The 17,116-nt window shown below is 39.5% G+C and overlaps 1 protein-coding gene across 6 annotated transcripts in view; it reads right to left on the minus strand.

Annotated features, from left to right (window-relative positions):
* Positions 1 to 1,746: 1,746 nt before the first annotated feature.
* The window catches only part of POP1 (POP1 homolog, ribonuclease P/MRP subunit), a 32,375-nt gene continuing 17,005 nt past the window's right edge, over positions 1,747 to 17,116 (minus strand). For 4 of the 6 annotated variants that reach the window (XM_043539306.1, XM_043539303.1, XM_043539304.1 and 1 more), the window contains exons 12-17: positions 15,127 to 15,252; positions 8,438 to 8,553; positions 6,516 to 6,707; positions 5,377 to 5,531; positions 4,119 to 4,415; positions 1,747 to 3,130 (exon numbers count right to left, since the gene is read on the minus strand). In XM_043539306.1, coding sequence (XP_043395241.1) covers positions 2,476 to 3,130; positions 4,119 to 4,415; positions 5,377 to 5,531; positions 6,516 to 6,707; positions 8,438 to 8,553; positions 15,127 to 15,252 — 1,541 coding nt within the window. In that variant the 3' untranslated portion in view covers positions 1,747 to 2,475. The remainder of the gene's footprint in view (positions 3,131 to 4,118; positions 4,416 to 5,376; positions 5,532 to 6,515; positions 6,708 to 8,437; positions 8,554 to 15,126; positions 15,253 to 17,116) is intronic. The other 2 variants (XM_037892231.2, XM_037892227.2) reach the window with 1 other exon arrangement.

The following is a 17,116-nucleotide window of genomic DNA, read 5'->3' on the forward strand; positions in this document are numbered from 1 at the left end:
GACTGACTGTACCAAAGTCAAGGGGAGTGAAAAGCCTCAAAGGAAGCACTCCTGTGCCAAACTTCATTCCTCTGATGCTTAGAAGCTTTCCATCTGATTTCAAGCCTCAACTTATTGATGGCCAGTTTATATCCACTTGTTCCTGTGCCAACAACAGACCCTTACCTTATCTCTTCTCCCTCCCTGGTGTTCATCCCCCTGATAAATTTAGAGAGATCAATCAGCTCTCCCCTCAGCCTTATTTTTGTTAGGATAAACAAGCCAAGCTCCTTAAGCCTCCTCTTGTAAGGTAGGTTCTCCATTCCTCTGATCATCCTACTAGCCCTTCTCTGCACCTGTTCCAGTTTGAATTAATCCTTCTGAAACATGGGAGACCAGACTTGCACAATATTCCAGAGGAGGCCTCACAAGAGCCTTGTATAATGGTAACACCACTTTTCTATCTCTACTTGAAATACCTCTCCTGATGCATTCTAGGATTCCCTTAGCCTTTTTCACAGCTGTATCACACTGGCAGCTTATAGTCACACTGTGATCAATCAATACATTCAGGTCTCTTTTTCTTCTGTTGTTCCCAAGTGATACACACCCAGCTTATAGCAAAAAATTCTTGTTAGTCCCTAAGTGCATGACCTTGCACTTTGCACTATTCCACCCCGGCCCCAATCCCCTCTAGGGATGGCCCTACATATCAGCAGTACCTCTCATCTTTGTGTCATCTACAAATTTTACTAGCACACTCCCACATGATTGTCTATCTTACAATTATCAGAGCTCCTTAACTCAAGAATGGCTGTCATTTTTAAAGGTGAACTGTAATGCCTTAAAAATTCTCTCTCTATACAAAAATGCTGAAGGGTGTAGTGATGCTCATACTACAAACTTCCCATGCACAACTGCAGGTTCCAGCACATTGCACAAAGACTAAATTCACATTAAAAGGAACCATCAGAAATCCCAAACTAGCAAAAGAAAACAGGTATAAGATACAATTATTTGTCATCGGGGCTAAAGATAAACTGAAGACTAACTTCCAAGAGTTGAGTTCAGGGTTCTATTTCTCTCCTGCAACAGCTGATACCCCCTACACTTATAGCAGCTCTTCAACTATTTAAGGTGTTAATAAAGTTAAATGAAAAAACACAACTCTTTTCTAGGCAGGTGAGTAAAAACTGATTTTCAGCTCTTGTGTTTGAAAGTATATTTACTTATTTTTAAGTGTAACCCATGTATTCTCTTTATAGTGAGCATACTCAGTCAGACCACTGGTCCATCTAGCCTAGTGTCCTGTCTTCCAAGAGTGTCCAGATGCTTCAGAGTGAGTGATCCACCGCATCATGCAGTCCCAGCTTCTCACAGTCAGAGATTTAGACACCGGAGACCATGAGGTTGTGTCCCTGAGCATCTTGGTTACTAGTCATAGATTGATCTATCCTCAATTAACTTCTTTAATTCTTTTTTAATTCAGTTATGCTTTTGGCCTTCACAATATCTCCTGGCACAGAGTGCCACATGTTGACTGTGTGTTGTGTGAAGAAACACTTCCTTACGTTTCTTTTAAACCTGCTGTCTATTAATTTCATTGGGCCACCCCTGGTTCTTGTGTGGTAACTGCTAATTTGCATTACTTCACACTAAATGTAGGATCCTAACTGTCTCATTTAAAGCATTTCTGCACACCTTTAAATGATGTAGTTCAGATTCCTATTTTTAAGGAGTTCTCTTCACACAGTAGGCCAAACCCACTTTTCTTGATAATAATGAAAAATGTTTATTCTGAAAAGAAAATGCCTTTTTAATAAGTTTACACTGACCCCGAAAGAAAAAAGTTGGAACCTGTATCATCCAAAGCGCTAACACATGCTGCAGTCAGTGTTTCACAGCCTTTAACGTAGAAAGTCATTATTTATGTTCCATTTAAGTACTGAATTGTTTCAATGAAAACAAGTCATCTACACTGTCTATGCTATAGGTGGTTACAGAACTTTACTCTGCAGCAGCCAGACCTCTTCAGCAGCAAGACTGAATGGGCCCTGAAAAGCTGACTGCTATATACATAGGCCCAGATGGCATGCATTTACCAGAAGCATGAACTGTAATCAGAGTCCAGCAGCCATATGACCAAAGCCTTTTGAAGTGGAAACACTGTAAAAGTAAAAGATCTTTGATATCATTGGCTTCAACTGCATTGGAACAACAACAAAAAAATAGTATGCCCTTTAGAAAAACAATCTCAGCATAATGGAAGTATTTCTGGATGCAAAAGCCAACGTATGTTTTAAAACAGAAACTGATATAGACATTCAGAAGAAAAGAAAACATTTGAGCTATACAAACATTATAAATGATCAACAGCTTAGTTTGATGGAAAATAAACTGCCCATTACAGACATGGGGTACACAGGCATTTCTCGAGACTCGAAGGAATAATTTCTTTGGTAATATCTGCACATTATTTCATTACAAATATGATGCTTATACCTCAATATTAAGTCTAGCAAATCTGTACTGTAGAGATGCTGGAGTTCTTAACAAAACAAGCCCTTTTTTATCGGCTGGTTGACTGGATAACATATGCAGTAATCCTGTCAAATTAACAAATCCCAGTGCTTCTCCACAGCCAGCAGCTAATGAAAAATCCCCTTGAGTGACAAAACCTAAAAGAATTCTAGAGCAGTGTGAAGTAACATCTGGTAGAGGGTCAGGCCATAAGCCAAGTATTAGTTCTTCAGGCTCCTCAACTGCCTTTGCCTCCAGGGCATCAGAAGCACCACTTTCTAGTGCCTTCCCGTTGTTCTTTTTCTTTTTTCTCTCTTTTAGTTTCAGTATCTTGTGTTTGAATATGTCACTGTGTTTGGGCTCTTGAGGACCATAGAAGAGCTGGTCTTTGTTAAGCTGTAGAAAATCCTCCTGTGTGGGAATGCATATCATGGTATGTAATTCAGGGCTACCTTTTCTTACCAGAGACAAGCTGACCCACACCAGCACCCTTGGGTAGCACTTAAAAAGTGGTAAAAGGGCATCTTCAGTCATTTCCTTCTGTCCAAGTTTTGAAGCAGGGCGTACCCTCTGACCTTTTCCACAAGTAGGCCGGCACCTGGCTGATAACTGCTTTAATAGCTTTCTGCTCCTATTTGAAGTTTAAAAGATGCATTAGGGATGCTCAAGTACAATAAAAAAAAAAAACCTCAGAAGTATCATTGTAAATTAATTAAAAAAAAACCCCCACTACCTTGAACAGCCTTTGTAAAGCTCTCAAAATCTAAAAAACCCACAAAAACACAGGTATAGAACTATTTGCTGAAAATGGCACAATACATTTTAAAAATCAGTTACTTTATCAGCACTTTTGGCTTCAAATTTGTTTGAAGCCAGATTTGCTTTTCTTCAGTTTTATCACTATTTTCATATGCTGCTATGCAAAATGAAACACCCACACCCAAGCACTTCTCTTCATGTGCGTTAGCATGGCTTTATCAGTGTTCTAGAAGTCATGTGAGATCTTCATTCACTCTATAGAAACATGAGTAGTGAGAGGAACTGTCCATATCCATGCATTAGAGATGGGAATACAAGTAAATGTATCAAGAGCGATAGAGTTTTTAAACTGGAGCTTTTAAAAAATTAAATTAAAAATTAAATTTAAATGCTTTTTAAATAGGAGCTTTTTTAGGTGCATGTTTCCTTTTCTTTTTAACCATTTACATATTTCTTTAATAAAATATGCCACTTTTTCCCTACCAATAGATCTCTGGGCCCTCCAAATATCCTTTCCGCTGGCGTGGCCCTATATTGCCTGCCTCCAAAGCAAGTACCAACCCAAACTGTTTACTAAAAGAGGCTCCCCACTGCAGTCAGTGACTCCCCGGGGATTCAGGAAGGGTAGGAGAACAGCTTACTTCCAATCCCAGAAGGTTTTCTTTCTTTCCCCCCTAAGGCAGCTTTTTATCTCACCCTCCCACCTGGAGAGAGATCCACCAGGTCAGAATTCACTTCCCATCCCCTCCGGGAGCCGGGGGACTCAATTAGATGGTGGGTCCTCATGGCTTGCCAGTAAGTCATCCCCTCTTTTAACATGCATGCAGGACAGTAGTTACTGATAAGTCATTCCTACATACCTGAGAACAAAGAAGCCATTACTTGTTGCAACTCCATCTTCTTTGCATAAATTTTGAATCTCTGTCATTTCTTCCATCATGCCACCCTGAGGATCCTCTATAATCAGTCCAGGTTTGGGCTCACAAGGAACCTGCCTTTGAGTTGCACAGCTCTTACTGTCTGCAGATGAAGTAACCACAGATTCTTCCTGAGCTTTGTTTCTTACTTCCCAGTCCCTGTTTAGTTGCCCCCACGGACAGAGGAAAGGTGCCAGAGTGCCAAGTTTGACATAGTTTGCCCTTTTTGCAGGTGGGCGTCTAAAAGAAAGAAGGAAACAGAAAAATGTCCCATAACTTGGAAGCAATGAAACAATGTTCATTATAGTGCACCTCAAGAATAAAGAAAAATTATGATGTTGAAATACCAGATAAAGGAGAATAATCTATTCAGCTAACTTGCAACTTAGAAAAAAATTACGTGCCAGGGCCCCCGTTTACCAAATAACTAAGCATCTTTTTTCTTGTATTTTAAAGATGGGCAGTTAACTCTTTAATCTTGTTAAGCAGGAATTCTGAATCTCTGGAAATTTGACTTCCATACAAAACTGCCATGTATCTGTACTTCTGGAGTGCAAGGGTTCTGCATTGTAACAGGTCTACTTTGTTGGCGCTGTTGTGCCTGATGTTACTCAATCTTCTCTCTAGCCTCTTGCCCCCGGCAGCAGGCAAAACATCTGACACTTATTTGCCCAGAGAGTACTTCCGCTTGTACCACATTTCGAGGCAAAGAATTAGAATATAAGCATTCATTTACTTGGGAAAATAACTATAATCAAGTGCTTTAATTAGTTTAATTGTTGTACTCTCTATAGTTTCTTGCACCCTCTTTAATAGATGATACCAAAATGTCTTGTCACCAATTGTATCCTTCTCCATTTGGCAGACACTGGTTTTCCCCTACAAGTTGCTAATGGAACTTTAAATGTATGGCTTTATTTACTTTGTTTTTTATGCACAATTATATTACAGCTTTTTTCTGAACAGAACTCTGGGAATAGGGTGCATAAAACTAACTAAAACAAACATTTAGGGGAGAGCACTTAGTCTACATAACATGAATTTTTGTTTCTTATTATAGTGGGATTTAAAATACTAAACACCACCCCACCACAAATCACAAGTCTAGAAACTGAACTGAGCAACAGATAATTTTACGGCATATCAAGTTTTGATTAAAGTGGCAAAATCAATCAATCAATCATGGAGAAATTAACTTCACCTCTTGAATTTTTCAAGAAGAACGTTTTCTAGTTCTTTGGCAAACTGGATTCCAGCAGGACAGTCTGGGAAATCATTTGGAATGTGAGGTGTTCTTTTATATTCGGAATGTTTCAAACCCTCTTGCAAGCCACCTACTCGTGCGCCTCTATATACCTGTAAGGTAATAACATTAGTATTTTTCTAATGCTCCTAACTGAAGTATCTTGGAGAATCCCTTAGGCGCTACTCTCAGAGTACTGAGCTTCTATCACCTTAGTTTTGAAGATGTGATTAAAGTATGGATATCACATTCTAAAGACTCATTTGAACAAAATGCTAATTATGCTTTATTAGTTTAATTCTCAAAAACCATCAACAAATCTAGAGAATGATTTCAAAAATTCTTACTACAAGTATTGGCACAAGTGTTATAATATCTCTGCAAAGCCGTTGTTCAATTACCTTTTATTATACAAAATATCACAATTGTTCCATCCATATGCACAGAACTATATAGCGAACTGCAGACAAGCATAATAAACCATCCTCTTTAAATTATAAGAGCAGAATGTTCCAAACAGCAAGGTAAGAGCATTCAGCACAATTTAAACTTTGCTGTCCTGTTTCAGGTCCCATGAAATCAGAGATCGCCAACCTGTGTTCAGTAAGACCCTCAGCTGGCAGAATGCTGGTGAGGTCAACCTAGGGCTAGGCTATATGGATGGCAGTAAGTGCCAAATAAGAACCTTTGCAGACTCTCAGAATTTACCTTTTTAAAATTTTGGATTTATTTTATCTTTTAAAGAAATAAATATACACTTAGAAACATGATAGCTGAAAAACTATAAAGCAGCACTGACCTGCTCACTCTGTCCCCATATAAAGCCTCATTTCATGCTCTGTCAAACGTCCATTATTGGTGCAATAACCGAAATGGACACAATGGTAGGTTGTTTTAAATATTTTTAAACATTTTTAAACACACACCAACTCACTTTCATGACAATATTCATCTGCTCTCTTTAAACTGACATTTTGACCCAGTAGTTGTAAGTGGGTTGCACAAGGACAAGTTTTCCCCCCCAATATGTTCGTATCAGAGTAAATGAACTTATAACCCATCATATTTGCCTGCAATTTGTAACGAAAGCCACTTACAAAAGGAATCCAGAAAGCCATGCCCCAGCCCTTTGGCAGATAGATATCCCAGCCACTTCCCCATCCTGGTCGATCTTCACCAGCCACTTTCCCTGGCTGTTGAACCAAGAGAATGGGAATCTTGGATTCACGAGGACCCAAGTCAAGCTGTGAGCCAGGTACCAATAGTTCACCTCTCATATGGTTTAAATCCTGAGATGGGATAAAAGCAGTTGGGAAAATGCTCAATAATTTAGTACCCATTTTTCTTTTTTCAAAAAGTTGCTACACACAAACACACACACACACAGAGTGATTTCCTTATTATAGGCAGTGAAAGTAGGTAATCTGAATTCCGCACAGGTTATTCTATGTACATTTGAATCTGTCTTCACCTACTGATAAAAACAGTTCATAAACAACAAATTTAGGATGCTCCTGGGAGCAAGTGTTAATCTCAGCATCCAAAAAAAACCAAACAAACAGGATTTTCACATCAATGCTTCACACTATTGTATTGCAGAGCAGGTACTGAAACTGAAGGTAACAAAGTAGAAATGCCAACTTCTGAAAAAAACCCATTAGTAAACAAGTTGTGAAAATCTGACTACCAGACAGCTTGCATGAGGGAGAGAAATACTGTACCATAATTTAATATTTAAGGGCTCTTTCCATGAGTGTTTAAATTTTTGCTGTGTAACAGACTAGCTGCCTTCAGACAATTTCTCACTCACTATAGCGAGCAACAGCTGAATTGTATCATTTTTAGGATTCAATAGCTACAAGAAAAAGAAAAGGAGTACTTTTCAATAGCTACAAGAAAAAGGAATCTTTGGTTCCAAGCATTGCTTTATAACCAATTTCACAACCAGTGGCATAAATGTAAATCAAAATGGCACCCAGGAATTCTCAATCATCTCATGCTATAACCTCTTGCTTCTAAAGGTCAAGGACCTAAAGGTATACTTAAGCCCTTTTCAAAAACATGTAAGGCTACAAACTGTAGAGCTATTAAAGCAGAAAGGAAATGTCAACAGAGTAGTTAGCACTCGAGTTTATGGCAGCATGCAGAATGTCACCAGGTTCATAATGGTTATCATTCTGTTTTGCCTGTACGCAGTTATTTCTATTTGGCTACACAGGTCATGCTTTAGAATAGCTTTGATTATTTACACAAAGGTAGTCATCTGAAGGAATATGTTGCTGACTCATACAGAAATTAGTCACAAATATTTTCCCATTTCAAAAAGGAGGAGGAGTCTAGAACTTGCAGCCCAGAGGGAGTGGGAGCTAATGTGACTTTAAGCCACCTTTTTGCCCTCCAGACCCTAGGCTGTTCTACAGCCCCTAGAGTGAGAGCCTAAGTTATGGCAGCCTATCCCCAGCTGCCTGCAGGTTATAGCACTGCCCAGAATCTCCACAGCACTGTGTGCTGCAACCCTGCTTCAGGCATGACCCTCCAGTCTCCAGAATGCCCCTACACCAGGATTTGTGAGGCAAAGCCTTGAAAGGCAGCCATAGAGCTATCTTCCTTAGTTCCTGCACCCTAGGAATCCTCGCCCAACCAGATCTAAGGCTTTTAGAGCCTCTGGCCCTTTTACCTGGTGTAAAGGCATCAGAGCAAGAGTAAGGCTTCTCACCCTAAGTTTTTAGAAAAACCAAGATATTGAATTATTTTATTCTAAACACAAGTCAGCAAAGCTATATTTCAAAGCATAAATTAAGTAATGAGAATGCATTACTGTAATGGTTGTGCAAGAAAATTGGATAGGACAACTCCAGTGAACTAAAGAACTGACTCTTCATCTCAGTAACAAAACACTATTAAATTAGGAAGTTGTTGCTTTCTGAATTTCAGGAGAGTTGATTTTTAAACTTCACTATATGGATTGTAGGGGAGGATGATAAGATGTTTCTTTAGAGTAATCCATGCTGTTAGTTACCTGCTCTGGGATTTTATTTTCAGTAACGTTCTTACAGATAGTCTGGTCCCAGATAAAGCTGTGAGCACATTCCACAGGCACACCTTCCAGAAGCAGCTGCCTAACTTTCTCATTATCTGTAAGAGAGAGAACCTTCATACAAAACCTACATTTCTCAACTTAAGCTACATAAAGGGAACAGACAATGTGAGCAAAATAATTGGACAGACTATAGCTATAGAAATGGACATAGTAATATGAAAAATCAAATCTTCCAGAAGAACTCAGGTACCTTTTAGTTTGTGCCAACAGCATCCACATGGGGCAGTTACAGCGCAGCACTTTGGTGTATGCGGCATTTCACAGCCCCAGTCAAGTCCTAAGGCCACTTTAATTCTGAATGCATCCACACAGAGGTTTAATGCAGTTTAAGTAATCCGTTTTAAAGTCACACCTTTAGGTAATGGGAATGAACTTTCATCCCTTTGCAAACAAACCCTTAAGTATTTTAGCTATATTGTCGATTTTTAAATTGGTTTGTAGTTTGTCTGAGAAACCATTTTAGAGGATTGAACAAGTGGTCCCATCAAAAGCAGTTTCATAGCATGAATTAGTAAGTATATGTTGCCAAGTTTGGCAAAATGAACCCACAGATCTGTAGTATATAACCTTTATAAGTGGCTCTTTATAATTGGTTTGTGGAATCATCCATTAAGTGAAAAAGGCTGAAATTTATTGGGTTTGGGAAATTGGCAAAAGCAATGTTACCATGATGCCTACAAGCTGCTAGGCGTCACACGTCAGCAAACTTGTATGATAACTGGAGATGATCTTGATAATATTTTAATAATGCATTTTAAAGTTATCAGTACCAAGTCTACCACCACCTGACCACTTAATTTGTTGTTCCCATGCGCCCCTTAGTCTATCTTTTTAGAGCTCATAGTGGCAAGGACCGTGCCTTTTCCAGGTTTGTAGTGTCTAAATAGTTATGGGTGCCACCGGAAACAAATGTAGTATTTTTAGTCTGCCATTGACTGTGACACCTTGGGCAACTCACTCAACTTACAGAGTAGCAGCCGTGTTAGTCTGTATTCGCAAAGAGAAAAAGGAGGATTTGTGGCACCTTAGAGGCTAACAAATCTATTTGAGCATAAGCATCCGATGAAGTGAGCTGTAGCTCACGAAAGCTTATGCTCAAATAAATTGGTTAGCCTCTAAGGTGCCACAAGTCCTCCTTTTCTTTTCACTCAACTTTATGTTTCAGTTACTCCCATCTGCAAAATGGGGATAACAATGTTTATGCACCTTTCTAAAGCACCAGGTAAAGCAATGTACAAGTGCTGCTATTATTGTTAAATACATAATACATTGCAACCTGTGCACCAGTATTATCCTACCAAAACAAGATGGTCTCAATACCGTAAGGCTATCAATTGTTCTCTGACAAACAAAGCAGACCACTGCTCTAGGTTTTCTATCTACAGCACCAGATCTTAAGATGAAGATCAGTTAAAGGAGCATTCAACATGAACCTTTTTAAATTGCTTAGTTTAAAAAATTCTGATAGAATACACTCAATTTTTGAAGAAATCCTTCAAATGTTAATGATTTCCTGCTATACTGAAAAGACGCTCATAAGTATGAAAAGGAGAAACTGACTATTTAGAAGAAAACTGTAGCACCGCCTATATACAAAATGCTGTCAAATGCACACAATTAAAAACCTTTACTTTTCAGCTATAGTCATTTTAAAGGTACTACTTGTAACTACAGGAGTTAAAAAATTCTCAGACAAGTGTGATTTTTTTTTCCAACTTGAGTGTCCCTTGAATACCTATAGAGTTATCAAGAGGATACCTCCAAAGCACCCCTGAAGTTAGGCTTTCATATAATCACAGAAGGCAGACACAAAAAATAACGAGTAGATCTTCCAGAAGTTAGGATTCCTTAAACTTGAGAGCATAAATCTAGAGGATTCTGTTCTAGATGTAAAAAGCTAATATCCACAGGGATTTGAGAAAATGCTTTTTCAAATAATTTTAGTAACAGATTCATTTATTTCTTCCATCTGTGCTGATGCTGAAATAGGAATGGTATTCAACTATGATCACATAAGAATGACACAAAGATAAGCAGCTAAATACAAGATTGAACAGATGGTTGAGAACCACTGTGCTAAACTAGGGGTCCAGGGCTCCATGGGAGGGCCGCAAGCAGGTTTCAGGGGGTCCACCAAACAGGACCAGTGTTAGACCCACTGGAGCCCAGGACAGAAAGCCTAAGCCCTGCTGTGCAGAGCTGAATCCCGTGGCCCTGAGCCCGGCTGCCCGTGGCCGAAGCAGAAACCTGAGCAACTTAGCTTCGCATGGGCTCCTGCGGCATGGAGCCCCAGGCAACTGCCCTGCTTGCTACCCCTTAACACCAGCCCTGACTTTTATATGCAGAAAACAGTTGTTGTGGCACAGGTAGGGTCAGGGAGTTTTTAAAATAGCATGTTGGGGAGCCTCAGAAAGAAAAAGGTTGCGAGCCCCTGGTTTAGCATACGGAATTAGTGCACAAAGGACCATTCAAGTGAAGTGGCCCTGTAGTCAGAAGCCAAAAAGGAGGTTTAGTGAATTACACTGTTGTAATAAGCCATAAATCCTGTCTCTCTTAGCAACAGAAATTGGTCCAATAAAAGATATTACCTCACCCTTGTCTCTCTAATATCCTGGAACTGACATGGCTATAACACTGCATACAAGAATAAGCAGACTGTCTCCCTCCACATCCAGTCTCTCCATAATCTGCCTCTCTCTATATTATCCAAATGTGTCCTAGTTCACCCCTTTGCTCTATTACTGTAACTTTCTCTTCTTTGGCCTCTCCTCTTCAATTGTGCAGTTAAAGGCATCAGAGCTCAAGCAGTTACATCCATGCCCTACCCTTGACACTCTTCACAACTTTCTATATTCTACAAGAAGTTAAAGTTTCTCATGTCATTTTCAGGGAGCTATCACTGCTTCTGCCTATGTCTAGAGTTTTAATTCCCTCTACTCCCTCCCTACACGCCTTCCAATCTTCTCCTCACTGTCCCATACCTCTTTCTGCTCCTGGCTTTGTGCAGACTCTCTCATTGTTCCCTATGTTTGGAAGAATCCCATTTGTCTGCCAAATACCCCAAACCTAAATCTCCTCAGCAATGACCTCTTTATAACCACCGTCTCCTGAAGGGCTCTCCTTGTGGTTTTGTCTAGAGTTTGTAAGGTCACAGAGGAAAGGACCATGTCTTAATCTATGTTCTTGTAAAGCACTGTGCACACTCAATTCAATGGCACCTGGGCCCTTATGAAAAGCCCATCTTAAATCTTCAGCAATGTGCTCAACATTATATAAGAGCACAAGACATTGTCCTTGTCCCAAGAAAGTCAGTAGACAGGAGATACAGGAAAAAATGATTTCCTTTAATATATTAGCATTTTTACAGGTGTGTGTGGGTGTATTAAACTAAATTTAGTTTAATACAACAAAAAGAGTTGTGGTGCTAGCCAAATTCAGTCAGCGAAGGAAACAACTGAAGGGAGAAAAGATTTCACATTTACTAGGGGCCAACAGTTCAAAAGCTAGGTCCTTCTGGTAAAATGTATGTGCAGAATACAACACATTTCAGTCAAATCAAAACCTTTACAATGGTCTTCAATTGATGTATTTCACAGGAAGCCAAGTTTCAAGAACAATCTGGCCAGCAGTTGTGCTTCTTGGGAAAGCACAGATGGTAAACCAGGAGCTTTGGGGCTGGCCAGGGGGAAAGGTACTACATTCCGTGGCTCTCTTCAATATCTACAGGGCAAATACAGGGCAAAGACTGCTGCTGGAAGAAACAACAGAATTTTAAAAGGAAACATGGAATCCATTTAATGAGATACAGGATAGCACTCACTCAACAAACCTAGACTTCCCTGGAGTCCATCCCTTTGGGGATCACCCCTTGGGTCCTCTCCTTTTATTGGAATGGTGGCAGAAGTCACCTCTACAGGAAGGAAAGTATCTAAACACAGGTAGTTTTGAAAGGATCAGGTTATTCTTACTGCGTTCACACACATAACCTACAGGGAAGAACAAGTCAAGAGCTATTCAAAAACACATTTTGTTGACAAATAAATGGACAGACATGCACCAAACACATTAATCCACAAATAAAAGCTAAGACAAGAAATGCTACTTATTTACACAATTTACCTTGGAGAGACTGCAGAGTCTTTATGAATTCAAAGACTTGCTAAACATGTGAATAAGATCTTCATACAAAGTTAGAGGATCAAAGACTAAAAACAAACATGACTTCTGTCAGGATATCATTTCAAACACTTACAAATATCTCCTCCATTGGGGCTGGAGTTTCCAAGAGAAGACAAAAACGCATGTGACAAGTAAAGCAAGCGTTTCCTTACTGTTAAGGTGACACCAGGTGCCATCATAGGCACAAATCAATACCACCATAATATTCCCTAAACAAGGAAGGGTTTGTCAAATCCAAAAAGTTAAAAATATCTTGTAGTAATATAAAGAGCAGGACTGAGACACAGATTTGCTCTTACCTATGTGGTTCTAGGACTTGTACTAGACAATTATGGTTTACTTAGGATGCTAAATTATAGAATGAGAAAAGGCATATGAGTGTGGGGCATTCGTAACTTTGACCTATATTAAAAGGTCACAGCTTTATACTCAGCATTGCTAAGTCCTGGAAGGAAAAAAGTGTTAAAAGAGTACTACATGCTCCAAATCGTGAATGTTGCTTTGGGAACACTCAAAACACCTTTAGCACAGGATGTTCCACAGTGGGGTAGCTGAAAAGGGCTCACTGCTTCACCAGTAATAAAATTATAATAGAATTGGGGCTTTTCATGGGTTGCTTCTGTTGAGATGGGCAGAAGCACATTTCTGTTGCCCACTGGTGTTGAGGTATGTATGGGCATGCAGCACTTCTCCATAAAGGGCCATATTTTTGGAATTTAATGTACTCACCCTCCGCCCACCTACATCATATATCATTTGAAAGCTTATTTTATGTACATTTAGATGAGTTATGACACGGAGCTGACCAGTGAGGCTATAAGCCTGTAGGCGAGGTGAAACGATGGTACCCAAAATAAGAAAGTTTCATTTCTTGCACAGTTTTAGAAACATTGCAAACATGACTAACTACAGTTTTTACTGTTTAAGTTAATTTCAAACACCTTAATGTGGTGTTTACAGGTCAAAGTTATAAAACAACCATATACTAAAAGATTTTTTAATCTGTTTTCATGGGTAAGTTTTTTTTTTCAGAAATGATGAAGCTCTTTAGCATGTGGCAAAAATGGAAATCTCAACATTTTTCAGTATACTAACATGAAATGTTTAACAAGTCAGAATATGCAATGTGAAAAAGTACCTCACAAGTTTTAGTTATAGTTTTCAATTGAAATTTGCTGACTAGATCAGTCTCTCACTGAAGGTTTGCACAATAGTAGATTGTATGTACAGAAGCTTGCACATGGAGAAACTCTACCTTAGGAATTCATGTACCTTATCTCTTCACTATACAGTACAACTGTGCACATGCAACATTGCATCTAGTTTTTGTGGAAAAAGGTTTTAAATTGGTATTTGCCTATAAATGCAGTACAAGCCTTTGAAATATTCTAGAAACTAGCTTTTTAATTCAGTGACATGTATGCACAGGTCAGTATTAGTGTTAGAGATGACAATACACAGCTTCACATTATGAATATGCAAAAGCTATGAGGAGAAAAGTGGCCTAACAAGAAGTAGTGAAGACAGAGTCCACAAACAAGTTCTTGCCTCTGAAATGAAGAGGAATGAAGAGCATGTTACAGCTCTTACCAACCAACTCATCAACAACAGGACAAACACATATGAAGTGAGCTGTAGCTCACGAAAGCTTATGCTCAAATAAATTGGTTAGTCTCTAAGGTGCCACAAGTACTCCTTTTCTTTTTGCGAATACAGACTAACACGGCTGTTACTCTGAAACCTAAGATTTTTTTTTGGCTCCCAAGAACAGCGTTATATTGGGGTAGAGGTGTAATTAGGTCACCTGATACAAATGTTTTGGTCCTTGCTGTTCACTACTTTCGAAAAATGGAACACAGATAACATGTGGATTGAAACAGGCACCATTATCAGCATAACTGACAAGCATTGCTTCAGATCTGTGCATGCAATTTGTGACACATTCACTCCTGACTTCTGCAACATAGTCACCCCCTGTTAGTGTGTACAGCAGGAAGTATCATCCCTATTTGGTATTGGGGGGAAAATGTGTTAAATGCTGTCAAAACAAAGGGAGTTTACCGCTTCAGAGATCTTCCCAAACTGGAAGAACGCACCAGACAAGCTGCAATTTCTGAAGCGAGGAAGTTGGTACCAATGCTGTATGATCAGAGCATGAAAAAAATAGACCCACAGAGACCTAAACTGCTTGCCCCTTAATTTAGGCATCAAAAAAGGACAAATCACTGGCCAAACTCCCACCATGTGAGGGCAGTTTTGAAGAGCATGTTAAAGCGCATCTTAGCAAACATTTAGATGTCTTTGCATGCAGGTAAACCAGATCTTCTATCACCATGGATAGAAAAAAAAAAAGTGAATGCTGAACTACTTTCTGTATGCAAGAGCTCAATGATATGTGAGCATCTACAAGATCTTCTTAGTGCCTATACCTGTACAGGCTGCTGCATAATCAGCTGTGTCTGTAGTCAAAACAATCTCCCCTGCACAGAACTGGGTGCATGCCAAGGCAACGAAGATTGTGGTAGCCCACGCACTTGACAGATCAGAAATATGAACTAGAGGATAATGATAATGTTACCTGTGCTGCAACATTTCAACAATACCTGTAAAAATTTATTAGATTTTGTTTTACCCTTTAGATTGTTTTGAGGTCAAAGAAATCCAATTTTAGGTCTTGAAATAATAGAATAATTACATTAACAGAATTGATTGCAAATATTCAAAGTAGTCGTTTTAACATGGTGTTGTTTATCCCTGTTTCCGTGGTGACAGCACCTCTTAACAGCTACACATTATACTTCATCTTAAAGAGGACACAAGTTTTCAAATGATGTATGACATGCATGTGTGGAGAGAGGGTACATTAAGTCAACTTAATTGGTGTCTGCTGCTCACCTAATATGCACAGAGAATGCTCCACTGAAGGAAACTTCAGATGTGGCAGCAATCATAGGACCACTGTAGATTGTCACTGGTGTGCCCCTACCTGCAAAAGCTTCTGTACAATTAATAGGGTGGGAAAGGGACAGTAATTTTCACATTTTTGGCACATGCTTCTGTTTTCAGTAGGCTAAGGGGAATCTAAATGTTAATAAATGTGTTTTGCGACAAGCCAATTAGAGGCAGTGATGTTTTGCCTCCAACTCAAGTTGGTGGCAGAAAAGAGGTTCCAATGTTCACAGCTGGGGAGCTGGTAGGAAAAAAAAACCTGCTGCATTAAAGATGCTGTGAGTCACCTTCTTTTGCCCTTGCTCCTCAGAAAGGCATTAAAGACAGCCACTTAAAACTTCAAAGTTGCTGCTTTCGTTGGTTTGTCTCAAAACTATGATTGCCATTATTTCTTTAAGTGTATCTTTTGGAATTGCATTTTACCTATACATAATCCTAAATTACCTTTCAAAAATGGTGGCAAAACCCTTTGTTGGGGAACAAGTATGGAGCCAGTTATTTAGGGTAATTTAAATGCACAAATCAGACACTCGAGACCTGTTAGCAAATGCACTTTTTAGTGTTTGTAGTTATCCACACCAATATGGCCTACCAGGTAAAAATATATTAAGGACTTTAAAAAAAAAAAAAAAAAAAAACACAACACCAAAAACTTCAGTTTATGGTTCATTAGATCAAAAAAACCTCTTTTAAAGTGCCATTGAGTTATATTTCTTACACAGATGCATTCAGAAATTTTCTTATAGGGTTTCTATTAAAATTAAATTGGAGTTACATATGCAGTCACATTTATACAGCATTAAAGATGTGCATGAAGTCTGGAAGGCAATAAAATAACTGGTCAAGTGAAACATGGCCTAACAGCTCAATGGCATCTCTCTGCCTGTAGCACAATAAGCTTTTCAGAATCCATGCTATCATTTCCAAAGTTTCAGGGAATCCTGTAGGTATCAACAGGAAGAACCCTACTGATTTTGGTGATAACTGGAAAACTCTGATTTACAGTAAAACCAGGGGATTGGCCTTTGATATCACAGCCCCACTGGGTGCTTCTGGATGCTGAGGAGAGGAATTAGGGGACCACAGAGTCTCTGGCCTAGATGGGGTGGGGGACTGAGGACCTTAGAACGGGGGGAGAAGGGAATGGATTCAGGGCCCCGGCCTGAGGGAAGGAGTGCATGGGGGCTCAGAAGGTTAGATGTAGAGCTGGTTGAAGTTTGAGGGACTGTTTTTCTGTTGGAAAATGCTGATTTGTCAATGTGGAGATGGTCCATGGGAAGGTGTCTATTTTGACAAATTTTGGACACCAAACTGGCTGGCCTGGCTTCCTGCCTGCCTGCTAGCAAGCTAGCCAGCCAGCCAACCCGGAGCCCCTGGTGCATGCTGCAATGAGCTCATCCTATAGAAGCAACAAAACATGCCCTTTTCTAATGGTAGCAGTAGTAATAAATAGAAAGGCAAGATCCAAGC

The sequence above is a fragment of the Chelonia mydas genome, chromosome 2, assembly GCF_015237465.2.
Source record: "Chelonia mydas isolate rCheMyd1 chromosome 2, rCheMyd1.pri.v2, whole genome shotgun sequence".
NCBI classification, from domain to species: Eukaryota; Metazoa; Chordata; order Testudines; family Cheloniidae; genus Chelonia; species Chelonia mydas.